This window comes from Heptranchias perlo, unplaced genomic scaffold (genome assembly GCF_035084215.1).
Source record: "Heptranchias perlo isolate sHepPer1 unplaced genomic scaffold, sHepPer1.hap1 HAP1_SCAFFOLD_549, whole genome shotgun sequence".
Taxonomy (NCBI): Eukaryota; Metazoa; Chordata; class Chondrichthyes; order Hexanchiformes; family Hexanchidae; genus Heptranchias; species Heptranchias perlo.
The window spans coordinates 111,736-125,414 of NW_027139569.1; the positions used below are offsets into that span (position 1 = coordinate 111,736).

General features: G+C 56.6%; 1 protein-coding gene across 1 annotated transcript in view; it reads right to left on the minus strand.

The window, feature by feature from the left end:
* Window positions 1–13,124, minus strand: part of LOC137315433 (negative elongation factor C/D) — a 45,165-nt gene extending 32,041 nt beyond the window's left edge. The window contains exons 1-2 of the mRNA XM_067980113.1: window positions 12,970–13,124; window positions 8,055–8,170 (exon numbers count right to left, since the gene is read on the minus strand). Coding sequence (XP_067836214.1) covers window positions 8,055–8,170; window positions 12,970–13,101 — 248 coding nt within the window. The 5' untranslated portion in view covers window positions 13,102–13,124. The remainder of the gene's footprint in view (window positions 1–8,054; window positions 8,171–12,969) is intronic.
* Between the last annotated feature and the right edge of the window lie 555 nt (window positions 13,125–13,679).

The window sequence follows — 13,679 nt, forward strand, 5'->3', positions numbered from 1 at the left end:
CCAGGGTCAGTCACTATCCTATCCCACAGGGCCCAGGGTCAGTCACTATCCTATCCCACAGGGCCCAGGGTCAGTCACTATCCTATCCCACAGGGCCCAGGGTCAGTCACTATCCTATCCCACAGGGCCCAGGGTCAGTCACTATCCTATCCCACACAGCCCAGGGTCAGTCACTATCCTATCCCACAGGGCCCAGGGTCAGTCACTATCCTATCCCACAGGGCCCAGGGTCAGTCACTATCCTATCCCACAGGGCCCAGTGTCAGTCACTATCCTATCCCACAGGGCCCAGTGTCAGTCACTATCCTATCCCACACGGCCCAGGGTCAGTCACTATCCTATCCCACAGGGCCCAGGGTCAGTCACTATCCTATCCCACAGGGCCCAGGGTCAGTCACTATCCTATCCCACAGGGCCCAGTGTCAGTCACTATCCTATCCCACACGGCCCAGGGTCAGTCACTATCCTATCCCACAGGGCCCAGGGTCAGTCACTATCCTATCCCACACGGCCCAGGGTCAGTCACTATCCTATCCCACACGGCCCAGGGTCAGTCACTATCCTATCCCACAGGGCCCAGGGTCAGTCACTATCCTATCCCACACGGCCCAGTGTCAGTCACTATCCTATCCCACAGGGCCCAGGGTCAGTCACTATCCTATCCCACAGGGCCCAGTGTCAGTCACTATCCTATCCCACACGGCCCAGGGTCAGTCACTATCCTATCCCACAGGGCCCAGGGTCAGTCACTATCCGATCCCACAGGGCCCAGTGTCAGTCACTATCCTATCCCACACGGCCCAGGGTCAGTCACTATCCTATCCCACACGGCCCAGGGTCAGTCACTATCCTATCCCACAGGGCCCAGTGTCAGTCACTATCCTATCCCACACAGCCCAGGGTCAGTCACTATCCTCTCCCACAGGGCCCAGGGTCAGTCACTATCCTATCCCACAGGGCCCAGGGTCAGTCACTATCCTATCCCACAGGGCCCAGGGTCAGTCACTATCCTATCCCACAGGGCCCAGGGTCAGTCACTATCCTATCCCACACAGCCCAGGGTCAGTCACTATCCTATCCCACACAGCCCAGGGTCAGTCACTATCCTATCCCACAGGGCCCAGGGTCAGTCACTATCCTATCCCACAGGGCCCAGTGTCAGTCACTATCCTATCCCACAGGGCCCAGTGTCAGTCACTATCCTATCCCACACGGCCCAGGGTCAGTCACTATCCTATCCCACAGGGCCCAGGGTCAGTCACTATCCTATCCCACAGGGCCCAGGGTCAGTCACTATCCTATCCCACACGGCCCAGGGTCAGTCACTATCCTATCCCACACGGCCCAGGGTCAGTCACTATCCTATCCCACAGGGCCCAGGGTCAGTCACTATCCTATCCCACACGGCCCAGGGTCAGTCACTATCCTATCCCACACGGCCCAGGGTCAGTCACTATCCTATCCCACACGGCCCAGTGTCAGTCACTATCCTATCCCACACGGCCCAGGGTCAGTCACTATCCTATCCCACAGGGCCCAGGGTCAGTCACTATCCTATCCCACAGGGCCCAGGGTCAGTCACTATCCGATCCCACACGGCCCAGGGTCAGTCGCTATCCTATCCCACACGGCCCAGGGTCAGTCACTATCCTATCCCACAGGGCCCAGGGTCAGTCACTATCCTATCCCACAGGGCCCAGGGTCAGTCACTATCCTATCCCACAGAGCCCAGGGTCAGTCACTATCCTATCCCACAGGGCCCAGTGTCAGTCACTATCCTATCCCACACGGCCCAGTGTCAGTCACTATCCTATCCCACACGGCCCAGGGTCAGTCACTATCCTATCCCACAGGGCCCAGGGTCAGTCACTATCCTATCCCACAGGGCCCAGGGTCAGTCACTATCCTATCCCACAGGGCCCAGGGTCAGTCACTATCCTATCCCACACGGCCCAGGGTCAGTCACTATCCTATCCCACACAGCCCAGGGTCAGTCACTATCCTATCCCACAGGGCCCAGGGTCAGTCACTATCCTATCCCACAGGGCCCAGTGTCAGTCACTATCCTATCCCACACGGCCCAGGGTCAGTCACTATCCTATCCCACAGGGCCCAGGGTCAGTCACTATCCTATCCCACAGGGCCCAGGGTCAGTCACTATCCTATCCCACAGGGCCCAGGATCAGTCACTATCCTATCCCACAGGGCCCAGGGTCAGTCACTATCCTATCCCACAGGGCCCAGGGTCAGTCACTATCCTATCCCACAGGGCCCAGGGTCAGTCACTATCCTATCCCACAGAGCCCAGGGTCAGTCACTATCCTATCCCACAGGGCCCAGGGTCAGTCACTATCCTATCCCACAGGGCCCAGTGTCAGTCACTATCCTATCCCACACGGCCCAGGGTCAGTCACTATCCTATCCCACAGGGCCCAGGATCAGTCACTATCCTATCCCACAGGGCCCAGGGTCAGTCACTATCCTATCCCACAGGGCCCAGGGTCAGTCACTATCCTATCCCACAGGGCCCAGTGTCAGTCACTATCCTATCCCACAGGGCCCAGGGTCAGTCACTATCCTATCCCACAGGGCCCAGTGTCAGTCACTATCCTATCCCACAGGGCCCAGGGTCAGTCACTATCCTATCCCACAGGGCCCAGGGTCAGTCACTATCCGATCCCACAGGGCCCAGTGTCAGTCACTATCCTATCCCACACGGCCCAGGGTCAGTCACTATCCTATCCCACATGGCCCAGGGTCAGTCACTATCCTATCCCACACGGCCCAGTGTCAGTCACTATCCTATCCCACACGGCCCAGTGTCAGTCAGTATCCTATCCCACACGGCCCAGGGTCAGTCACTATCCTATCCCACACGGCCCAGTGTCAGTCACTATCCTATCCCACACGGCCCAGGGTCAGTCACTATCCTATCCCACACGGCCCAGGGTCAGTCACTATCCTATCCCACAGGGCCCAGGGTCAGTCACTATCCTATCCCACAGGGCCCAGTGTCAGTCACTATCCTATCCCACACGGCCCAGGATCAGTCACTATCCTATCCCACACGGCCCAGGGTCAGTCACTATCCTATCCCACACGGCCCAGTGTCAGTCACTATCCTATCCCACACGGCCCAGTGTCAGTCACTATCCTATCCCACACGGCCCAGTGTCAGTCACTATCCTATCCCACACGGCCCAGTGTCAGTCACTATCCTATCCCACACGGCCCAGGGTCAGTCACTATCCTATCCCACACGGCCCAGGGTCAGTCACTATCCTATCCCACACGGCCCAGGGTCAGTCACTATCCTATCCCACACGGCCCAGGGTCAGTCACTATCCTATCCCACACGGCCCAGTGTCAGTCACTATCCTATCCCACAGGGCCCAGGGTCAGTCACTATCCTATCCCACACGGCCCAGGGTCAGTCACTATCCTACCCACAGGGCCCAGGGTCAGTCACTATCCTATCCCACACGGCCCAGGGTCAGTCACTATCCTATCCCACAGGGCCCAGGGTCAGTCACTATCCTATCCCACACGGCCCAGGGTCAGTCACTATCCTATCCCACACGGCCCAGTGTCAGTCACTATCCTATCCCACACGGCCCAGGGTCAGTCACTATCCTCTCCCACACGGCCCAGGGTCAGTCACTATCCTATCCCACACGGCCCAGTGTCAGTCACTATCCTATCCCACACGGCCCAGGGTCAGTCACTATCCTATCCCACACGGCCCAGGGTCAGTCACTATCCTATCCCACAGGGCCCAGGGTCAGTCACTATCCTATCCCACAGGGCCCAGGGTCAGTCACTATCCTATCCCACACGGCCCAGGGTCAGTCACTATCCTATCCCACAGGGCCCAGGGTCAGTCACTATCCTATCCCACAGGGCCCAGGGTCAGTCACTATCCTATCCCACAGGGCCCAGGGTCAGTCACTATCCTATCCCACAGGGCCCAGGGTCAGTCACTATCCTATCCCACACGGCCCAGGGTCAGTCACTATCCTATCCCACAGGGCCCAGGGTCAGTCACTATCCTATCCCACAGGGCCCAGGGTCAGTCACTATCCTATCCCACACGGCCCAGGGTCAGTCACTATCCTATCCCACAGGGCCCAGGGTCAGTCACTATCCTATCCCACAGGGCCCAGTGTCAGTCACTATCCTATCCCACAGGGCCCAGGATCAGTCACTCTCCTATCCCACAGGGCCCAGGGTCAGTCACTATCCTATCCCACAGGGCCCAGGGTCAGTCACTATCCTATCCCACAGGGCCCAGGGTCAGTCACTATCCTATCCCACAGGGCCCAGGATCAGTCACTATCCTATCCCACAGGGCCCAGGGTCAGTCACTATCCTATCCCACAGGGCCCAGGGTCAGTCACTATCCTATCTCACACGGCCCAGGGTCAGTCACTATCCTATCCCACAGGGCCCAGGGTCAGTCACTATCCTATCTCACACGGCCCAGGGTCAGTCACTATCCTATCCCACAGGGCCCAGGGTCAGTCACTATCCTATCCCACAGGGCCCAGGGTCAGTCACTATCCTATCCCACAGGGCCCAGGGTCAGTCACTATCCTATCCCACAGGGCCCAGGGTCAGTCACTATCCTATCCCACAGGGCCCAGTGTCAGTCACTATCCTATCCCACAGGGCCCAGGATCAGTCACTATCCTATCCCACAGGGCCCAGGGTCAGTCACTATCCTATCCCACACGGCCCAGGGTCAGTCACTATCCTATCCCACACGGCCCAGTGTCAGTCACTATCCTATCCCACAGGGCCCAGTGTCAGTCACTATCCTATCCCACAGGGCCCAGGGTCAGTCACTATCCTATCCCACACGGCCCAGGGTCAGTCACTATCCTATCCCACACGGCCCAGTGTCAGTCACTATCCTATCCCACAGGGCCCAGGGTCAGTCACTATCCTATCCCACACGGCCCAGTGTCAGTCACTATCCTATCCCACACGGCCCAGGGTCAGTCACTATCCTATCCCACACGGCCCAGGGTCAGTCACTATCCTATCCCACACGGCCCAGTGTCAGTCACTATCCTATCCCACAGGGCCCAGGGTCAGTCACTATCCTATCCCACACGGCCCAGGGTCAGTCACTATCCTATCCCACACGGCCCAGTGTCAGTCACTATCCTATCCCACACGGCCCAGGGTCAGCTCTAGGGGTCAGTGTGTGGGTGTTGAACTCCTATATTTTTCTCAGACTCTGCTGACTGATATGGGTCAGGAAAAACTCATCGGACACTGGATTAAAAACAGTAAACATTCCCTTTTTACCATGGGCGGGTGGGGTGGAGTTGATTTTCAATCCAGGTTTTGTATATTGTTAGTTGGATAAAAACTTTTCAATAACTTGTACCAGTGTGTAACATCTGCAGAATGAGCATTGTTGAATGTCTGGATTAGGATTTCTTGTTGCGTCGATAAAATAGTTGGAGGTTTGGTGCCACCCTGTGGTCAGAAACACATACTGCAGGCCAGCGTTCCAGCCTTTTGTTTCCGGAAAGCCTTTGACAAATACAGATGCCCACACAGGAGACTATGGAACAAGATCGATGGGTATGGAATTCGGGGAAGGGTAGAAAATTTAGATGAAAACCTGGTCTGAAGGAAGGACACAGAGAGTAGGAGTTACGGGCAGTTTCTCAGAGTGGTTGGAAGTGGGTATCGGTGGTCTCACAGGGTTCAGTGCTGGGGCGACTTCAGTTCACTGGTCTTAAGAGTCTTGAGTTACTGAAAGAGTTTTATCCAACTAACAAGATACCAAAAGCTAGACTGAATTTCAAACCCATCTCCACATGTTGTGTAAAAAGGGAGTGTACATCAATGCTTCGGATATAGGTGAAAAAATAGCAGCCTTGAAATTAGGGTAGTGTTGAGAATGTGGACATGGGCCAGGGGCCTGGACAGTGGCCAATGTAGTATCCATTTTTTTTTTTAAAAGGGAGACAGAACTAATCCGGGTAATTACAAGCCAGACAGATTAATATCCGTTGGAGGGGAAATTTTGGAATCTTTAATTAAAAAATGAAATTATAAATATCTAGATGAGGGGAAATAATTAGAAGCAACCAACAGGGATTTCAGAAAGGAAGATCACGCCTGTCAAACCTGATGAGTTCTTTGAGGAGTTGACGGATATGATGGAGGGGGGGAAATGCAGTAGAAGAAAGCCTTTGATAAGGTACCACACAGGAGAGTGTTGGAGAAGATTAAGGGGTATGGAATTAAGGGGAGGAGAGCAAAATGGATTAAAAACTGGTTAGAGGAGAGAAAACGGCTTTATAAATAGAGGCATAGAATATAAAAGCAAGGAAGTTATGATGAACCTTTATAAAACACTGGTTTGGCCACAACTGGACTATTGTGTCCAGTTCTGGGCACCGCACTTTAGGAAAGATGTGAAGGCCTTTGAGAGGGTGCATTAGAGATTTACTAGAATGATTCCAGGAATGAGGGACTTTAGTTACGTGGATAGACTGGAGAAGCTGGGATTGTTCTCCTTGGAACTGAGAAGGTTGAGAGGAGATTTGATAGAGGTATTCAAAATCATGAAGGGTCTAAACAGAGTAGATAGAGAGAAACTGTTCCCATTGGCGGAAGGGTCAAGAACCAGAGGACATAGATTTAATGTCATTGGCAAAAGAACCAAAGGTGACATGAGGAAAAACTTTTTTACACAGTGAGTGATTAGGGTCTGGAATGCACTGCCCGAGGGGGTGGTGGAGGCAGATTCAATAATGGCCTTCAAAAGGGAACAGGATAAGTACTTGAAAGGAAAAAAATTGCAGGGCTACGGGGATAGGGCAGGGAGTGGGACTAGCTGGATTGCTCTTGCATAGAGCCGGCACAGACTCGATGGGCCGAATCTAACCTTTCTATGATTCTAACAGAGAGGGGGAGTTAAAGGCACTTTCTCAGAATGGTTGGAAGTGGGTAGCGGTGTCCCAGAGGGTTCTGCTCTGGGACCACTTCAGTTCACTGTGTACACTACTGATTATACAAAAATAGAACACAAACCAACAGAAATTAAAGAAAAAAGATGTTAAAGGGAACCTTGTTATTTTGGGTGGTGGGGGCGGGGGTGGAGATGGAAGGGAGTGAGAATACTTTCAGTATTTGTTCACTTGCGAGGAGACATTTATCTTTTCCCTCCAATGGATTGGCAGCCAGGTTGGATCTCAGAATAGGCGTACGCCCCAGGACAGCCAGCAGTTGTCGCTGGCTGCCAGTGCATGGATCAGTGTCAGACCCAGCCCTGGATGTTGATCCTCTTGCTCCAGCTTAAAATTCAATTCCGAGCTCCCCAATGGTCTAGCGGGTAAAGACCCCGCCCAGTGCAGCACTGAGGCACACAATACTAGTCTGTGCCAAATTAGCTGATCTCAACCAGGGACACTCACAGCCCAGGTCCTTACATGAAGAACAGGTGTGTGGCACTGAGGGAACTGCACCACAAGGGCAGGAGGCAGTAGAATGACCAGAGGTTATAGAGCGGGCTTAACTCTTGGAGAACGGGATCGCCCTTGTATCTGTTCAAACATTTGTAGTTTGTACATTATCATCTGTACAACACAGAGTCTGCGACCTAAATGTTATGAGGAGAATCCGAGGGAACAGATTGAAAGAGCGCATTGCTGTGGTTATAGGATTTTTTTGAACAGAAACTTGTTCCATTTTTAATTTCAGAGATAAAATGTACTCAAAGGGGATAAGAAAACTACTTCTGCCCACAGAGTGGCCGGCACAGTGCTGGGTGTGACCAGCGCCGGGTGTGGCCGGCACAGCGCCGGGTGTGACCGGCACAGCGCCGGGTGTGGCCGGCACAGCGCCGGGTGTGGCCGGCACAGCGCCGGGTGTGGCCGGCACAGCGCCGGGTGTGGCCGGCACAGCGCCGGGTGTGGCCGGCACAGCGCCGGGTGTGGCCGGCACAGCGCCGGGTGTGACCAGCGCCGGGTGTGGCCGGCACAGTGCTGGGTGTGGCACCAGGTTTGTGCATAACTATGGGTTTCAGTTACCGTTTCAGTGTGTTGAAGATAGGCGGCTCCATTATGTAATCTCGGCTGGAGAATTTCTGAAGGCACTCCTGCTGCACCTCTGCATCATCTTCACCGTCCCCATCTTCTTCATCGTGCTGTGTGGGGATATCAAATTGTTAGTCAGGCCGACGACATGCTTCCCTAGCACACTCTCTCTTTTTCTAGTTTTCTCTCCCCCTCCCCTGAAGATACTGATTTAAGCTTCAACTCTGACCCTTCAAAACCCAAACGGAATGATCACCTTCTGAGTCTGAAGGTTGTGGGTTCAAGTCCCACTCCAGGGAATGGAGTACAAAATCAAGGCTGACACGCCAGTGCAGTACTGAGGGAGTGCTGCACTGTCGGAGGTGCTGTTTTTTGGCGAAGACATTAAACTAAGGCCCCATTTGCCCTCTCAGGTGGATGCAAAAGTTCCCATGGTGCTATTTCGTAGGAGAGCAGGGGAGTTCTCCTCGGTGTCCTGGCCAGTATTTTCCCTCAACCAACATCATTAAAACAAATTATCTGGTCGTTATCTCGTTGCTGTTTGTGGGATCTTGCTGTGTGCAAATTGGCTGCTGCTTTCCTACATTACAACACTTCAAAAGTACTTCATTCGTTGTAAAGCACTTTGGGATGTTCTGAGGTTGTGAAAGGCCCTACATAAATGCAGGTTCTATTTTTTTTTATTCCAAAATTGGTCTCCCAGCAGGACATTGAGATCAGGAGGTTCCCAGGTTCATCCCCTGCGCTGGATTAGCTCTTGGTTAGGATGGCAGCAGAAGGTTAGTAAGGGGAAAATCAGCCAGAGTCTCCAATCTTGACCGTTATCCAGTTACCATCACTGGAAGCACACACGTGGAGATGTTGGGTCAAGAACAGTATCGGGCTCCGCTGCGGTGTCTCCACTGGTCAAATGGTCATCCAATGAATATGCAGAATGGCACCATTGACCAGGTACCATGGGGCTGCTGGTACCTATGGAGCCATATCCCAGCATGGGCCAATGCCATTGGGAGAGGGGAGCAGTTTGGCAGGGGTGGAGGGGGAGATGATAAAGAAACAAATGTACAGGACTGGCAGGCCTTAGGCTTCAAACTGGGGACAATACAGGATCCCAGGAGGTCCTGGAAATCATTTAATTTCTGAATTTTGCTGCTCTTGGTGCAGTAGCACATTATTCCCATGCTGTACACCAGTGCAACCATTTCCTGCTGTAGCTGAGACTGTCTGCTGGACCTTAATTCAAACGGATCACTGGGATTGTGTTAGTATTGGCAGGGGGTCCCCGCCAGTGGGACAGTATGGGCAGGGGGTCCCCGCCAGTGGGACAGTATGGGCAGGGGGTCCCCGCCAGTGGGACAGTATGGGCAGGGGGTCCCCGCCAGTGGGACAGCATGGGCAGGGGGACCCGCCAGCGGGACAGCATGGGCAGGGGGTCCCCGCCAGTGGGACAGCATGGGCAGGGGGTCCCCGCCAGCGGGACAGCATGGGCAGGGGGTCGACGCCAGCGGGACAGCATGGGCAGGGGGTCCCCGCCAGTGGGACAGCATGGGCAGGGGGTCCCCGCCAGTGGGACAGCATGGGCAGGGGGTCCCCGCCAGTGGGACAGCATGGGCAGGGGGTCCCCGCCAGTGGGACAGCATGGGCAGGGGGTCCCCGCCAGCGGGACAGCATGGGCAGGGGGTCCCCGCCAGCGGGACAGCATGGGCAGGGGGTCCCCGCCAGCGGGACAGCATGGGCAGGGGGTCGACGCCAGCGGGACAGCATGGGCAGGAGGTCCCCGCCAGCGGGACAGCATGGGCAGGGGGTCCCCGCCAGCGGGACAGCATGGGCAGGGGGTCCCCGCCAGCGGGACAGCATGGGCAGGGGGTCCCCGCCAGCGGGACAGCATGGGCAGGGGGTCCCCGCCAGCGGGACAGCATGGGCAGGGGGTCCCCGCCAGTGGGACAGCATGGCCAGTGGGACAGCATGGGCAGGGGGTCCCCGCCAGTGGGACAGCATGGGCAGGGGGTCGACGCCAGCGGGACAGCATGGGCAGGGGGTCGACGCCAGCGGGACAGCATGGGCAGGGGGTCCCCGCCAGCGGGACAGCATGGGCAGGGGGTCCCCGCCAGCGGGACAGCATGGGCAGGGGGTCCCCGCCAGCGGGACAGCATGGGCAGGGGGTCCCCGCCAGCGGGACAGCATGGGCAGGGGGTCCCCGCCAGCGGGACAGCATGGGCAGGGGGTCCCCGCCAGCGGGACAGCATGGGCAGGGGGTCCCCGCCAGCGGGACAGCATGGGCAGGGGGTCCCCGCCAGCGGGACAGCATGGGCAGGGGGTCCCCGCCAGCGGGACAGTATTGGCAGGGGGTCCCCGCCAGTGGGACAGTATTGGCAGGGGGTCCCCGCCAGTGGGACAGTATTGGCAGGGGGTCCCCGCCAGTGGGACAGTATTGGCAGGGGGTCCCCGCCAGTGGGACAGTATTGGCAGGGGGTCCCCGCCAGTGTGTCAAGTGTTGGCAGGGGGTCCCCGCCAGTGGGACAGTATTGGCAGGGGGTCCCCGCCAGTGGGACAGTATTGGCAGGGGGTCCCCGCCAGTGGGACAGTATTGGCAGGGGGTCCCCGGCAGTGTGTCAGTGTTGGCAGGGGGTCCCCGGCAGTGTGTCAAGTGTTGGCAGGGGGTCCCCGGCAGTGTGTCAAGTGTTGGCAGGGGGTCCCCGGCAGTGTGTCACGTGTTGGCAGGGGGTCCCCGGCAGTGTGTCAAGTGTTGGCAGGGGGTCCCCGGGAGTGTGTCAAGTGTTGGCAGGGGGTCCCCGGGAGTGTGTCAAGTGTTGGCAGGAGGTCCCCGGGAGTGTGTCAAGTGTTGGCAGGGGGTCCCCGGGAGTGTGTCAAGTGTTGGCAGGGGGTCCCTGGGAGTGTGTCAGTGATTATAGGGGTCCCTGGGAGTGTGTCGGTAATGGCAGGGGGTCCCTGGGAGTGTGAGAGTATCCGCAGAGCGTCCCTGGGAGTGTGAGAGTATTAACACCACCCCCCAATTCAGAAACATTTGAAAACCACTATGATCTGTCACAAAGAAGCTGTCCTTTGCAGATTTAACACTGTATTTTTCATAAGTCTCCATTAGCAAAACAAAATTTCAAAAATGGAAACGAGTGAGATTGAAGCAATTTACTCTTTCAGTTACTGTCACTGTCTAAAACTACTGGCACTTTATGTCCAAACATGCAGTGAACAGCACAGGCAACACTGAACTTCTTGCACCGAGTTCTGAACTTGTGATGTCAACCAGGTAATTATTTCTGTATATCGCGCAATTCTTTCTCAATTCCTACCCTCCATTCTTCAATCTCCTCTCGAGCCCAGGAGCAGTGAGGCAATTACACATTTTAATACTTATTTGTGCAGGAGGAGTGCACACTTTGCTTTGTCACACTCTGGTGAGAGCACACTCAGGTCCTGAGCTGACACCCCAATCGAGTAAAAGTTGTCTCCTTGATTAAAGCTGTTAAATTTTATTAACGAGTTCCTCATTAATAGGTGCAAATTTACACATTTGTTGGAGTCGCCCATAAATATTAACAGTCTTGGTTACACAACGACAACTTGCATTTATATAACCCCTTTAATATAGTAAAACGTCCCAAGGCGCTTCACAGGAGCGAACAAACAAAATTTGACACCAAGCCACATAAAGAGATATTCGGACAGGTGACCAAAAGCTTGGTCAAAGAGGTAGGTTTTAAGGAGCATCTTAAAGGAGGAGAGAGAAGTGGAGAAGTTTAGGGAGGGAATTCCAGAGCTCAGGCCTAGGCAGCTGAAGGCACGGCCACCAATGGAGGAGCAATGGAAATCAGGGATGCACAAGGCCAGAATTCGAGGAGCGCAGGGATCTCGGAGGGTTGTAGGGCTGGAGGAGGTTACAGAGATAGGGAGGGGCGAGGCCGTGGAGTGATTTGAATGGAAGGATGAGAATTTTTAAAACGAGGCTTTGCCGGACCTCAGCAATTGGAAGGAGATGCAGAGGGAAAGGAGACCGGGGGGGGGGGGGATGCAGAGGGAAAGGAGACCGGGGGGGGAAGGAGGGGGGAAGGAGAGGGGGAGGGGGGAAGGAGAGGGGGGGGGGGGAGGAGAGGGGGGGGGGGGAGGAGACGGGGGGGGGGGGGGGGGAAGGAGACGGGGGGGGGGGGGGGGAAGGAGACGGGGGGGGGGGGGGGGAAGGAGACGGGGGGGGGGGGGGAAGGAGACGGGGGGGGGGGGGGAAGGAGACGGGGGGGGGGGGGGAAGGAGACCGGGGGGGGGGGGGGAAGGAGACCGGGGGGGGGGGGGGGGGGGGAAGGAGACGGGGGGGGGGGGGGGGGAAGGAGACGGGGGGGGGGGGGGGGGGAAGGAGACGGGGGGGGGGGGGGGGGAAGGAGACGGGGGGGGGGGAAGGAGACGGGGGGGGGGGGGGGGAAGGAGACGGGGGGGGGGGGGGGGAAGGAGACGGGGGGGGGGGGGTCAGAGGAAAGGGGATGAGGGGAAGGGAGAAGGAGGCAGAGGGTCAGGGGCAACAGATGTGGGGCTGGGGGCAACATGGGCGCGAGGAAATTGGAAATGGCCTTGGAAGGGTGAAATATTTTGGAGTTGGGTCTCTGGCCATCAATCACTCTGAAGCGGAGGTCAGACACGGTCTGGTGCCCCGCCGCCTCCTGCCGTTAGCCCCTCCCCTCCCCCGGCCGTTGGCCCCGCCTCTCCGCCCGGCCCCTCCCCCCCGGCCGTTGGCCCCGCCTCTCCGCCCGGCCCCTCCCCACGGCCGTTGGCCCCGCCTCTCCGCCCGGCCCCTCCCCACGGCCGTTGGCCCCGCCCACCTCCCTCACGGCGCCTCTCCGCCATTCGCGGCCTTTCCTTTAGCTTTGAACAGAATGAGGCGGATGCGGGGCCTCGCCCTCACCGTGAAGCCATCCTGCTCCTCCCAGTCCGCAGCGCTCCCGAAGTACTCCTCGTTCATCCCCTTCCCCCGGACCCCGCCGCCGGCTCCAGCACACACACCGCTCCGGCCACTACTCTCCCCCAGGCCACTCATGGACCGAGATACAAACAAACAGCAGCTGACAGCAGAGGGTCCTCAGCCGGCTGTGGCACCTGACCTCCCTGCACAGCGACATCTGCAGCACCGGTGGAGCAATTACAGTCACTGCCACTGCAAGATTGAACTTCAGGACTGCCAAGTGATGCAATGATACAACACAGAAGGGGGCCATTCGGCCCACCCTGCCTGTGCTGGCTCTTTGAAAGAGTTATCCAATTAGTCCCACTCCCCTGCACTTTTCCCATAGCCCTGTAAACTTTTTCCCTTCAAGTATTTATCTAATTCCCTTTGAAAGTTACTATTGAATCTGTTTCCGCCACCCTTTCAGGCAGCGCATTCCAGATCATAACAACTTGCTGTGTAAAAATAGGGTTGTGTGGTGTCCACGACATGCCAGATCATCGACACAGACACCACCATCACACGAGAGGACACCACCCACCAGGTGCATGGTTCATACTCCTGTGACTTGGCCAACGTTGTCTACCTCATACGTTGCAGGAAAGGATGCCCCGGAGCATGGTACATTGGCGAGACCATGCAGACGCTGCGACAACGGATGAACGGACACC